Source organism: Corvus hawaiiensis, chromosome 5, assembly GCF_020740725.1.
Source record: "Corvus hawaiiensis isolate bCorHaw1 chromosome 5, bCorHaw1.pri.cur, whole genome shotgun sequence".
Taxonomy (NCBI): domain Eukaryota; kingdom Metazoa; phylum Chordata; class Aves; order Passeriformes; family Corvidae; genus Corvus; species Corvus hawaiiensis.
In genome coordinates this window covers 13,780,997-13,794,201 of record NC_063217.1, presented here as the reverse complement: position 1 = coordinate 13,794,201, position 13,205 = coordinate 13,780,997, and the positions used below count along the sequence as shown (strand labels likewise).

At 43.2% G+C, this 13,205-nt stretch overlaps 1 protein-coding gene across 1 annotated transcript; it reads right to left on the bottom strand.

The window, feature by feature from the left end:
- Positions 1-1,550: 1,550 nt before the first annotated feature.
- DRD5 (dopamine receptor D5) lies at positions 1,551-3,629 on the bottom strand. Its single transcript, XM_048305069.1, has one exon. It carries the CDS (start codon positions 3,612-3,614, stop codon positions 2,157-2,159), a length of 1,458 nt encoding a protein of 485 aa, XP_048161026.1. The 5' UTR covers positions 3,615-3,629; the 3' UTR covers positions 1,551-2,156.
- Between the last annotated feature and the right edge of the window lie 9,576 nt (positions 3,630-13,205).

The following is a 13,205-nucleotide window of genomic DNA, read 5'->3' as shown; positions in this document are numbered from 1 at the left end:
GTTCAGGTTGGGATAATTCATTTCTGCACCATCAGAAGCAGTTTCCTTCGTTTTTATTTGAGAAAATTATTTTATTCTGGGCAAGTTTATCTAACCAGCAGGGCTAGAACTGTCTTTAACTCTAACAACATATGAGTGCTTTAGCATAGGAACAGTAACATATATCACCCTTGATGTCAAGTCATTAGTAGGTTGAACCTGGTGATGGTTATGGGCATGAGATTTGTTTTTCAAGCTTCCCTTAGCCACAGACACAATACCCTTTCCTAAAGACAGCTGTAAAGGGATATTCCACTGAGATTTCATATCAACAGCAAAGAAAATGCTCAGGTAGATGTCAATCTTCAGTGACAAGCAGTTGAAAAGGTAATCCAAGATGATATAACTAATTAGTGTCAAAGACTAAATACGTAAAACATTGCTTGCAGACCAGATTGCAGCAGAGGCCACCACAGAGAGATTTCAATCACATGCCTCCTGCACTTCTCCCACCCCATATCCCAAGGGGAAGGCAGACAACCCCCAAACCAGTATTAAGGATTTGACTTCCAAGCAGGCTCAATACTAAGCCCATAATATTTGCAAATTCCAGCATCTGGTTAAATTATTTTCCCTGAACCATGCTGTCTACTGCAGATCCCACTTTCCCCCTTTTACAGGAGCCTTCCTCTCCCAGTTAGGCAGGATGGGGAGGCCCCAGGTCACGGCCATTAGGACGGAGGGCTGCAGAATCCACACCTACAATTCAATTTAAATCTGCTCAGCTGATGGCACAGGTATTTCTCAAGGGTAAATTAATTCAAGTGTTGTTCACCTTGTGAGCCAAAACTTGAAATAAATATTGGTATTGCTTTTACTACCTTTGATCATTTATTTTGGAAACAGCATCACTTTTGATTTCTGAGATGAAAGCTTACAACTGTTTCTAATATTGATGTAAATGATTCAATAGAAACAGAACTAAAAATACTCTTTTCAGTTCTAAAGATTACTTTAAAATATTTCGTATATAGTTGAAGTACTTACAGCACCCTTAAATTCCAGTTAATAAGTAACTAAAAAAATACATTAACAGAATTCTTTTCTGCTCTCAGTGTGAATGAGTTCTCTAGTGTCTACACTTGGACATGATGATTATTAATATCATTTTCAAATACAATTATTGTTTTTAGACACATCCAGCTCCTAATTCTATCACCAAACTCTTTACTAACATTTCTAAAAAGTAAGTTCAAGCACAGAATTAAATGGAAAATTTTAATAGCTTATCCATATGTATCCTTGATATTCTTGGCTGCAGAAAGGGATAGAACCATAATATTAAAGAAAAACAGGTATAATTCTAGCTGTAAGAGCCACATAAACAAGTTCATCTAAGTCAAGAATTCCTATGAGCCTCACTTTTATTCAAAAACTGTATTTTCTATACAGACTATTTACTTTTAAAATAATAGGGTTCAGCTGTTAGTCATTCTAACCATTCATATAGAAATGTTAATTTGAATACTTGTTGTAAACCTTTCAGGGTGACAAATAAAGATAATAAACCCTTGATCAAGATAACCTTTATTTATTCATCTGGGAACAGAGGATATCATAGGCAACAACGCCGCCTAGGAGAACAAGGATTTCACATAAACTGTTTTGGCAGAAACACGCATTTAAATAATCATCCAAATCACCACCTCACTATCTCTATCTTAACAAAAAATCCAAACAAAACAAACAAACAAACAAAAAATAGAGAAAAACATAAGATCTGAACGAACAAACAGCCCAGATTTTTTTTATTTAGTGTCTATGCCAGCCACATCTGTCCCTGACTTTAGAAGTCATAATACTTAGCAGTGAAAATGGCACCTTTCATTTGCAAACACGTTATAAACATGAACTGACTGCAATTATACCACAATACCTCACCACAGCTAATCAACATGACTGCCTGGTCTGCCCTCAGCCTGGGGAAGTGCTGATTTAAGTTTGTGCTGCCAGCCCCCTGTATGACAGTGTCTACATCCTGCAAAGTACTACCCACAGAAGTGAATTTAGCATAAACTGACTGACCAAACTACAGCACACCATCACGCAGGTTTCTCCACTCAGTGATAATATTTTCTTTTATAATCCAAGAAGAACTGACTAGACCAGGATGCAAATTAATGTAAACCATTTGGAGTGAAAGGTGTTATCTTGCCTAGCGAAATCTCCCCCTCACAGTCCAGCTCACAGGCAGAGTCAGTGGCAACTTCATGGTCAGGGGAGATCTGGGACATCCTATCAAAAGGGTCCTCGCGATTTTCCTCACAGTCAACCACATTTGGGATCATGTTAACATAAGCAGTCACTATCTCCTTATGGTAAAGGGTGTCCTGGTTGTAAGAGATAAGCTCATTGCTTATATTAACAGTCTCCACTGGAGTACCAGAGCAAAAGTGACCGCATCCCAGGAGGTTGGAGAAAACCTTTCTAAAGTCAGCATTGAAGGCATAGATGATGGGGTTAAGAGAAGAGTTGGCCCAACCAAACCAGACAAAGATATTAAAGGTGGTCTCACTGACGCAGGGGAGGCCAGCGTGGGGGTCACTGGGTGGGCTCTCGCAGAAGGGAACCATGCAGTTCAGGATGAAGAACGGCAACCAGCAGCAGACAAAGACACCCATGATGACAGAAAGAGTCTTCAACACCTTAGTTTCTTTCCTGATGGAGGACTTGAGGCTTGTGTGATGGTGGCAGTCAATGTGGCTGCTCCGGCAGCTCTGTGCATGCTCGGCTGCCCTCTCCAAGGAAGAAATACGACGAATCTGCACCTGAGCAATGCGGTAGATTCGAGTGTAGGTAACTATCATGATAGCCACCGGGATATAAAAACTGATCAAGGAGGAGGAAATAGCATAAGTCCTGTTGAGGCTGGAGTCACAGCTCTCTGATGGTCCAGTGAGGGTATCATTGCTGCCAGAGGTCCCATCAGAGGGTCTCACTGCTGCTAATGCCACCCATGTGGTACTCATATCTTCTGCCCAGGTGGTGACAGCACCTGCTGCTGCCCAGTCACTGCCAAATCCATCTCCAATATCAGCAGCAGCAACAACATCCCCACCTTTGTGCCAGTTGAGCTGGACAGGGATGAAGGAGATAAGCACAGACAGCGCCCATGCCACGCTGATCATCACCAGAGCCAGCCGCTGGGTCATCTTCCTCTCGTAGCGGAAAGGGCTGGAGATAGCCCAATACCTGTCCACACTGATCACGCACAGGTTGAGGATGGAGGCCGTGGAGCACATGATATCAAAGGCTACCCAGACGTTGCAGAAAGCCCCAAAGGGCCAGTACCCAGCTACCTCTGCCACCGCTTTCCAGGGCATGACCAGCAGGGCAACCAGCAGGTCCGAGACAGCCAGGGACACGATGAAGATGTTGGTAACCTTGCTCCGCAGGTGCCGGTAGCGGACGATGGCCGCGCACACCAGCACGTTCCCAAAGAGCGTCCAGAGGATGAGCAGCGCCAGCAGGCTGCCCGCCGCCACCTGCGCCGCGCCGGGGGAGCCCGCCGGCCCCCGCGGCTCGTCGGGGGGCCCCGTCGCCGGCGGCAGTGGGCTCCGGCCGCCCCGCAGCATCGCTGGCGGCTCCCGCCGGCGGCGGGGCGGCTCCGGCCGGGATGCGCCGAGCTGCCAGCGCCGCCCCGCCGCCCGGCCCCATGGGGCCGCTGCCCCCCCGCCCCGCCGCCACCCCTGCCGGATGGCCCCGCGCCGCCGCCCCGGCGGCCCCGCTCCGCTGCTCAGCGCGCTCCGGGCTCCGCGCCTCGCCACTACCTCCGCGCCAGCCCTGCCGGGGTCCCTGTCCCGCGTTCCGGGGCCCCGCCTGGAGTCCCCGCCCCGCCGCTCAGTGCAAGTACCCCTGCTCGGGATCCCCGCCCCGAGGCTCAGTGCGGATCCCCCGCTCGAGGTCTCCGCCCCGCAGCTCCTTCCAGGGGTTCCCGCTCCGCAGTTCGGCGCGTCCCCCTGGTCGGGGTCTCTGTCCCGCGGACCCGGTTTGGGTACCCGCCTCGCGTCCTTTCGCTTGCGCTCCCCGATCCGCAGCTCAGCGCGCTCCTCTCTTCCTCAGGCTCCCCGCTCCGCGGCTCAGCGCGTGTCCTGCCCGGGGCACACGCTCCGCGCCCCCGCGACTCCCGCTGGCTCCCGCCCGGGCTGGCGGCTCCGCTCGCCCCGTGCCCGCCCGGGCTCCCAGCGCGGCGGAGCTGCGCTCCAGCCGGCGCTGCCCGCCCGTTCCCCGCTGCCCGGGCCGGCCCGCCCGCCCCCGCCGCCCTGTGAGCATGCTCCGCCGTCAGGGCCGCCCCGTCCGGGCCGGTGGGCACCGCGGCTGGCAGGGGACGGGACGGGACGGGACGGGACGGGAAGGCGCAGCGGGGGCAGCCGCCCTGCCCTCTCCTTCCCTCACTCCGAAACCGAGTCATCCTCGCAATTCCTTGGTGCCGTCACCAGCTCTGTACGGAGGTTTTGCGCAGCAGAAGAGAAGAGCGCGGTCCCACCGCGGGGAGCGGGGAAATGCCCCCCGGCATCCCCGGGGGAAGAGAGGCTGTCGAGGACGTGTATGGACATAACTCGGTCAGCCTCTCGCTGGGAGCAAACGAGGCTGAAAGGTGCGGTGTGGGGAGAGGGACGGGCTGGGTGTCTTCCGCAGGGATGGGAAATAGAGTGTGCCTCCGTGGTTATTCAATGGCTTCTACTGGATGGCTGGGATGCGTTACAGGCCGAAAGCCCGGCAACCGAAAATCCGATTCTCTCTCTTTCCGGCTCTATGGGATGAATCATTCCTATCGGTAGGGCTCCAGCACAACTAGAGACAGACTATGACCATGAGCATTACAGGTATTAATGCTCTTGGACTCACCGTGTGCTAATGTCATGCTTGAGTTTCTTCAGAGAACATGTCTTAGTGATTTTTATTCAAAATATACTGGATTTTGTTCCTCTAAAACTTCATTCCTTTTAAAAACCTTTGCCAGAGATCAAACCCATTCTTGACTCAGCAGCCTGTTTTGGCACTGAAAGGGCTGAAGAACTCACACTCTCCAGGGGCCTTCCAGCTGTTTCTCCAGGCAGATCGGGAAGGACAAGACCCACTATACCTTGCTGGATCTGCAACGACATGAAGGAAGATTAAGTGCTAGAGTTACTAAATACAGAGGGAAAAAAAATATTCTGAACCTTTTTAGGTAATTTTATAAAATTGTCACAAGAAAAACTGGAGCTTCACTTTAGCTCTCACTTAAGAAATTGGCACTACTTTTCCACATTTAAGCAGAGTTATATTTAATATTGGAGGGAGAACTTAGCTTTTGTCACCACTGAATTCTAAACAGCGTGACTAAAGCTCTGATGCTGAGGCAATGTGTTGCTTGCACAAACTCTGCTTTCCTAAGCAATGCCTCCTACAATTTCTCTAAACGAAGAAGCAGATTGCACAAGTACTTGTGCACATGCCTGTTGAAGCTGCTAGTCCAGGGGATATTTTGTAATGTAGTTGATGGGGATATTTTACATAAAATTGCAATGATCTGATTTGCCTGTTTAGCTTATATTCATTGCTTCACCAATGTAGAGGTGTATGCATACACTTGTAATATGGTATCTGTATGCATATGTTTATTTACATGTGTGCTGCCAGTACTCATGAGCTATTTAAATAAATGTATGTGTAGGTATCTGTCTTGATAACAAGAGTATCCCAATAATAACATAGCCTGCCCACAACTCAGCAGCCCCTTGCCCACACTGGTAGCTTGGTACAAATCAGAGGTGCAAGTGTGTGTTTTCTCCTGCCAGCTCTGCCGGGTGTGCTGGAGTCAGGCACAGAGGAGGTGCAAGCAGACAGTAAAGATGCCTTAGCCCATTGAAACAAAAAATTGTAAGAGCTCACCTGTCAGATGTTTAAAGAATGAAGTTTTGCTATGCTTTCTTTTTTACTGTCTGCAATAGGTGGCCCAAAGTGGAGGACTTTCTAAAGCATCCCATTTATTGGCCAAGTGTTGCATTTGGCTGTCTGTGGATACAAATATGCTGCTAGAAAGAATTTCTCTTGTTTATTTCCAGTCCTGTGAGATATTTTTCTCTCTCATGGAAGATATTAGTAGAGTTCTATAAACTATGAACACCTGCGACCTTGCAAAGCTTTGTTTATGGTACAGTAGAAAAATATTTTGACAATGGATGTTTTAGGATTTTAGCCAATCACCCCAAGGGGTGGCTGATCCTTTGACCAATTAGACTGTGAAGAAAAAAATCTATAAAAGAGTTATAAAATAATTAAATAAATCAGTCTTGCTACACAATTCCTGCCTTCTCCTCCCTACCACTGCAGGATACCGCGATAGCTGTCTGAATCCTGTAACTCAGAATTTAGAGGATATAATATCCTTTCCCACCTACTTAAACTTTAGCAATCATCTTTGTTTTCCTGCTGGTGTGAACTGATGTTGCTCACCAAAGCTCCCTATGGATAAAGACCCATCACTTAGCTGGGGGAAGATTCATCAGCCAAAGATGCACCTGTCAATGGGTGCATTGGTGATACAGTCTCCAATGTTGAACCAATATTTCGTGCATGCATGTTCAAAACTTTCCTTCAAGGCAAAGGAATGCATTGGGAGATCAGGAATATTTACAATGGTAGTAGAAAGAAATACTAGTTTGTGATGGAGTGGCGTGTGAGACTAAAACCCTCGTGCCGACAGATTCAGTGAGATGGGAAAAAGCGGAGCAGGAAGGAGCAACAGGACTACAGCTTTGTGCTTTTACAGATCATTCGTAATGACATCAGGTCAGAGAAACAATTGTTTAATGGGGACATTTATGGTGTGTTATCCACTGCCATCAAAATTTTTTGAGCCTGAGATAAAAACCTTTTGCATTTATAGGTTATTAGCATCCTTTTTTAACTTTCTGTAGGCAGTTTGCATATAAATCTCGTTTTAAGAATAGTCCATTAAACCCACAGCTGTCACTTGCTGAGAGATTTGGGGTGGGGTTTTTTTCCATCCTGAAATCATCTTTGTAATGGCTTTTGTGCTTTTCCTTCAGAGCTTTGCCTCATTTTTCTTTTTTTTATTCACCTGATAAAATTGCAGTTCTCTCTCACAGCTGGCAGATTGGAAGTAATGGAATTTAACTGCTTCTGCAATGGTTCTGAGCAAAGAAAATCTTTTCAGTTCCTGATTTTAGAAATGTATGTTTTACTAGCTCTTTCCCTTCATTGCCACATTTTCTATTTCCATTTTAAAATACAAAGATCCACTGTTCTGCCTAATAATATTTATTTAAAAATCGTCAATACTTATAAATTAACACATTCTCTCATCTAAGAGATACTTGATGTAAAGAGATAAAAAATAATTAATGCCAAAAGGAAATTAAAATGCAGAGACACAGGTGTACCGCTGAGGTTTGGGCTGTAAATGCATCCCATCAAAAACCTCCCATTACAGTCAGGCTCTAAAACAGAGAAGAAGAGGTAGTGGTAGAGGTGGAGGAGGCTCGAAGTCACTGCACATTAGGCCAGTTCAGCAAAATCACTGCACATGTTCTTAAGTGTAGAAGGATGCTCAAGTAGGGCTGTATTTAGGAGCATGGCTGAATGCATGCTTAGGGTTGATCAGTTTTACTCACTGAAACTGAGTCTTTATTGCACAGGGATGAACAAAGTTACAGGTGTATATACAGCCATGTGAAAGTACTGAGGAAGGAGGGAGATAAATGGTATCACCAATTTATGTAGTACAGAAAAATCCATGCAGACTAGGTCAGGTCCTGCTGTTCATGTTTCAAACAAAAATAAACATGAGCAATTGGAAAATGATCAGAAATGCATTACAGGAATTATGTCTGGGAAATTTCCTCAGCTGAGCAGAGGGCAACAGGATGGTTAGAACCAGCTGGTGATATCTAAGGGGAAAACTTTTCTATAACAGATGAATTTTAATATTTCATGTAAAGTTAGAAAAACTTCAGAGCCTAAAAACTGCATCTAAGAGAAATCAGGGTAGAGGTGGGGTACACATTTTTAACAGTGAGGATGATTAATGGCTGAAGCAATTGATTTTGGACTGTAATAGATTTGCCATCATTTGGAATCTGAAAGCCAAGGCTGAATGCATTTCTCATAGGCTGTGCCTCAGCTCCTCCCTCAGCTCTGTCTTGATTCCACGGGTACCAAATAGTACTCTGTAGTCCATGTTGTGGGAAAAGTAATTTTGGATGGGTACAGTTACCCCTGCTGGCCTTAAATCCTATTTAGGTTTTTGCTGACTTGATTAACTGTATGTAACAGGATGAACAGTTCTTCCACTATCTCTGTCACTTTTTTATTCTAAGTGTGATATGGTTCCTACATCAGCCATTGATCACTCAGGAAAATAATGAAATAATTGATGTTATCAGAAGAAATTTCCACAAGTGTTTGTTTGTTTGTTTGCTTGCTTGTTTGTTTTGGTAGGGTTTTTTTGTTTTGGGGGTTTTGGTTTTTTTGTTTTATTCATACCAAGTTTGACTTCATATAAGCCAATGGTAAAAGATTAAAGATGAATGCTAGCCAAGGCCAAGAGCAAAGGGAACAGCATTTTTGTAAATATGATCTCCTGCTATGCTGTCTTAGTTCATTTTGGGGCTTTTGTCTTATAAAATATTATCTTTTATTTTTGGATATTTATAATCATGTACTAAAACCAGTATTTTTTCTACTATAGCAAGAGTTCACATGATTAAAAACTATTAAAGATCACTGACATTTGAAACAGGATAAAAAGAAAAAAAAAAAAGGTTTTTACACTTTGGGAATTTTATTCATATTCTCTGGATGTGCATGGCTATATCCCAGGGGAACAACTGTCCTGAGAAAATAATAAAGATGAAAAAAGTTATTTTAATTTTCTAATGCTGAACACTTCACCATTTTTATTTTGTCTTTTGCCAGCTGTACTATCAAACTGCAAATAAAAATCAGGTGAGCTTAATTCCCCAAGAAGCTGCTGTAATTTTTTTCTGGCTTCAATAGTATAACAATTTGCCCTGTGGACTAATTTGAAAACCAATTTCAGTATTCTGATTTTTCTGTTTCTCTAACCTACTGTACATTAGGAGGACTTATGAATTTTATATTGAATGCATAAATTACAAGCTTTTTTAGTTTAGTAATTTTTATTGGAACTTTTGCCAACAGCATAATTTATTTTAGGATTTTACCCTGTCTGTTAACATAGCATGAGATTATCTTTCACAAAATGAGTAGGAAGACCAAATCCTTCATGGAATCAAACAGTAGTTTCAGTAATGAAATCAGACACTGTTGTGAAGACTGTTAAGTCTGATAGAAAAGAGGGGACTCAGAAAACAGAAGTCAGCGCTGGGTGTTTGACTCTCAAGGAACACAGATGATGTCTCTTAGGGTCAGACAGTAACTCATCCTTGGCCTTCCCTCCTCCCAGAAGGCAGCTGCTGCATGGAAGGGAATGGGGTTGGGAAGCAGGACACCTAAACCTCATCTGTTTCACTGGCACTGTGGGACAGCTGTATCCTTGCAGAAGAGCCTGTTGCAAATGCTACGCAGAAAACTGCAGAGCAAGGTAATTTTACAAGTGTGTCAACAGTTAGTGCTGCTAGGGTTTTTAATCTGTACTTTTTAGAGTTGTGTAAGACCAGGACTTAATTTCGTAGTTCAGGATTTATTTGGGGGAAGAATTCCTGTTTCAAATTTTTAAACATTAGTGGTAAGGATGAGCAACTTTGTAACTTTGAGATAAACAGCAATAAACTGCTACTTTTACTTATTTCTGCCTCTTATTGCTCCCCTTAAGTAGTACTTAAAATAACGTGCTCATTTAGAATCAACAGGTCTCATTTGTGACTGTAGCAGAATATCTGTAATAGGGAATAGAGAGTTCTTTTTAAAGTACCTCTTGCAATAATCTTTAGGACTATCAGTGCTCTTACAGAACACAGAGAATCAGCTGATGCAGACATCAGTCTGAGACAAGAGCCTTACTGGAGCTGACAAAACTTAAGTGTCTTCTACTGACCATCTGTGAGAATTATAATTCTTTCTTCTGAATGGTGGGTGGCCCTCTGCATGCTGAGCAGCAGCATTTTGTCCCGTAATATGTCATCCTTTTGGTTTCTTCTCCAACATGTGTAACAAGGGTCAAAGGAGTTTTCAAGTGGAGAGAGTATCAAGCACCCCTGTAACGCCTTTAGGACTCCCCATTCTTCTGGCTGATGCACTGCAAATCAAAGGAGGGAAAATACAGGTTGAAAAGCATATGCTCGAATAAATCAAGGCAAATACCCCAAATTCAGAACAAAGTCAGAGCCACAGTTTATTGCTGCAGTGTGCACCTTGGAACAAAAATCACAAGTGCAGGCTCAGCCAGCCCTTCTTGATATAGTGAATTTTGGGATCTTGACTCTTACTGCACTGGAAAGGTTGTCCAAAATGGAGAGCAAAGAAAACAAAATTAAGGGTTTAGAGAGAAGAAAGACATTCTGATGCTTGGAAATGAATCAAGGGCACTTTCAAAAGTATGTTTGGCTAGTGTTACATCTTTTAAAATTATTTCTTGGTAATTAAACTATTAGATTCAAGTAGGCAGTGGTGGAAAACCCTACCTGGAGAGCACTGCAGGCATGCTTCTCATACATGGGAGAGGAGCAGAAGGAGGGAAAAGGAAGGGAATTCATGTAAACAGCTACCATTAAGACTTTATTACGAAGCTATTGCTTACTGCATCATTGCTGTTGGTTGCTTCCTACAAAAGTAATTGCTTGCTAGAAGTGAAATTACTAAATTCAGAAAATGATGGACTCAAGTTGGAACCAGACACAAAGTGTGGACTTAGCCTTAGGTATAATAATCATATTTGTGCACTCTTAAAAGCATTCTAATCTTCAGTTAAGCCTGGTAAATATTTGATTGCACAATGAATTAGAATAAAGAAGTTATGGTATCCTTGAAAATCCTGGCCAGCCACTCACTCCCTCCCCCAGAGTGGGATGGAGGAGAGAATCAGAACAGTAAAGGTAAGAAAACTTGTGGTTTGAGATAAAGACAGTTTAACAGGTAATGCAAAAGTCGGGTGTGCAAGCAAAGAGAAACCAGGAATTAATTCCCCACTTCCCGTGGGCAAGCAGGTGTTCAGCCATCCGCAGGAAAGCAGGGATCCATCAAGTCACAGTGACTTGGGAAAACAAATGCCACCACTCCAAATGCGTGTCCCCTCTCCCTCCGCTTCCTTCTTCTTCCCTCAGATTTATGCTCAGCATGAAGCCATATAGTGTGGGATGTCCCTGGGTCAGTTGTGGTCAGCTCTCCTGGCTGTGTCCCCTCCCAGCTCCTTGTGCACCCCCAGTCTCCTCACTGGTGGGATGGGATGATGGACAGAAAAGGCCTTGAATCTGAGGAAGAGCTGCTCAGCAATAGCTAAAACATACCTGAGTTATCAGCACTGTTTCCAGCAAAAATCCCAAACAGAGCCCCATGCTAGCTGCTGTGAAGAAAATTAACTCTATTCCAGCCAAAACCAGCACATGTGGGCAGGAGCTGTTCCTCACTCTGATTAAAATGCTGATGTAGTTCACTGGAATTAATGATTCTATGTGTGGTTTTCACAAGATGGCTTTTAATACCAGGTGTATTGCAGTGACATTCAAGCAAAGATTTATTGGAAACTAAACATAAAACACCCACTGCTTTGTTACAAATGAAATAGAGACATAGCAGCTGGTTTTCCTGTAATCCCTGTTCTTTCAGAGCTTTCCACCTATTGCATCCATCTTTATTTGTACTTAGGCATAAATTGTGGTCCATTTGCTTCCGGCAAGAAAATGAAAAATGTGTTGGTAAAGATTTGACCAAAGGCCTTATTTTCAGACATGAAATTCAGTTCGCTTTTAGGTGAAGAACAGTAGTAGAGGAAGGCAGGAGGCATGCCATATAGAACTGTAAGTTTTGCTTTAAATATCAGTCAAATTAACATTATGGGACATAACACACCTCCTAATTAAAAAAAAAACCTCAAACCAACAAATAATAAAAAAAATATACTCTAACCATTGACATTAAAGTATCATCGATTTCAAGATGAAATTGATCATTTAAAAGCTAATAGAGCCAAACCTCTTTTAAAAAGTTCTCCTTAACAATTGCAGTTGCTTCAGTTCTGTTTAAATCCAGATCTCATTTTATTCATGCATGCATAGAATGAGGCCAAATGCTTGGGGACAAGGGTTCCCAGGGAATAAGTGATCCAATGAGCCATCTGTACACACATCATGTCTAATCAGGGTGAGGTGGGGAAACTAAAAATTATTAGATGATTAAAAGCTTGACGTTTGGGAATCTTATTTCACAGATTTTTGGTGAAAATTAATGAATTATATAAGCTAGTGATAAGAAACATGCACTTACATTACTTGGGTCATTTCCCTCTCTGCTGTTCTCTGGAGCCATCTATTTCTCTGCATTTACATAGTCCACTCAAAGTCTATGGAACACAAGTGGACTATACAGCACACAAATATTCCCAAAATTATTAAAATTGGCATTATTTTTTGCATGATTAAAAGAGAAAATTCAAAGTATTGAGAAATACTAGTAAAGGGAATTCACTTCTTTTAGAAGTCCTCAACCATGACGATTCCATTTTCTTCTATCTCAGTGTCACTGACACAAAAAAACCACTTGGAAAATCTGTGGTCATGCAAGTTTGACTCCTCAGGTAAATTGAGGATTATAGTGCTCTTTTTGCACCTTAGCAGCCTTTAATTCTGTACAAATATGAGTTTAAATGCAACTCAAAGCACATATTATTGAATAGATAAAATTTTTTAGGGAGGAAAGGGAAGGAGTGGAAGAGCCTGACAGAAGGATGAACATCAGAGAATAACTTTCTGGTTAAGATTATGCAGCAAAAATTCAGAATTCTTTGCATATGAAGTGCATTACATTAAAGAGATTCCCTTTCTAAAAAAGTCTCTTTTAAAGTAATATTAAATTGGAGCACCTCAGGAGAATATCAATGAGCAGCTGTTAGACCTCTCTCCTGGGTAAGCAGGCTCTCGTGCCTCCTGTCACATGCTTGAGGAGATAGGTAGGCAGAAATAGGGTAGTTTTGTGCTATTTATTACATTTTCAAACCTGCAATAAATCAGTATTGTCGATAT

What these genes read in the sequence shown, in the direction of transcription:
- DRD5 (XM_048305069.1), bottom strand. Translation starts at nt 3,614, where the DNA reads ATGCTGCGGGGCGGCCGGAGCCCACTGCCGCCGGCGACGGGGCCCCCC.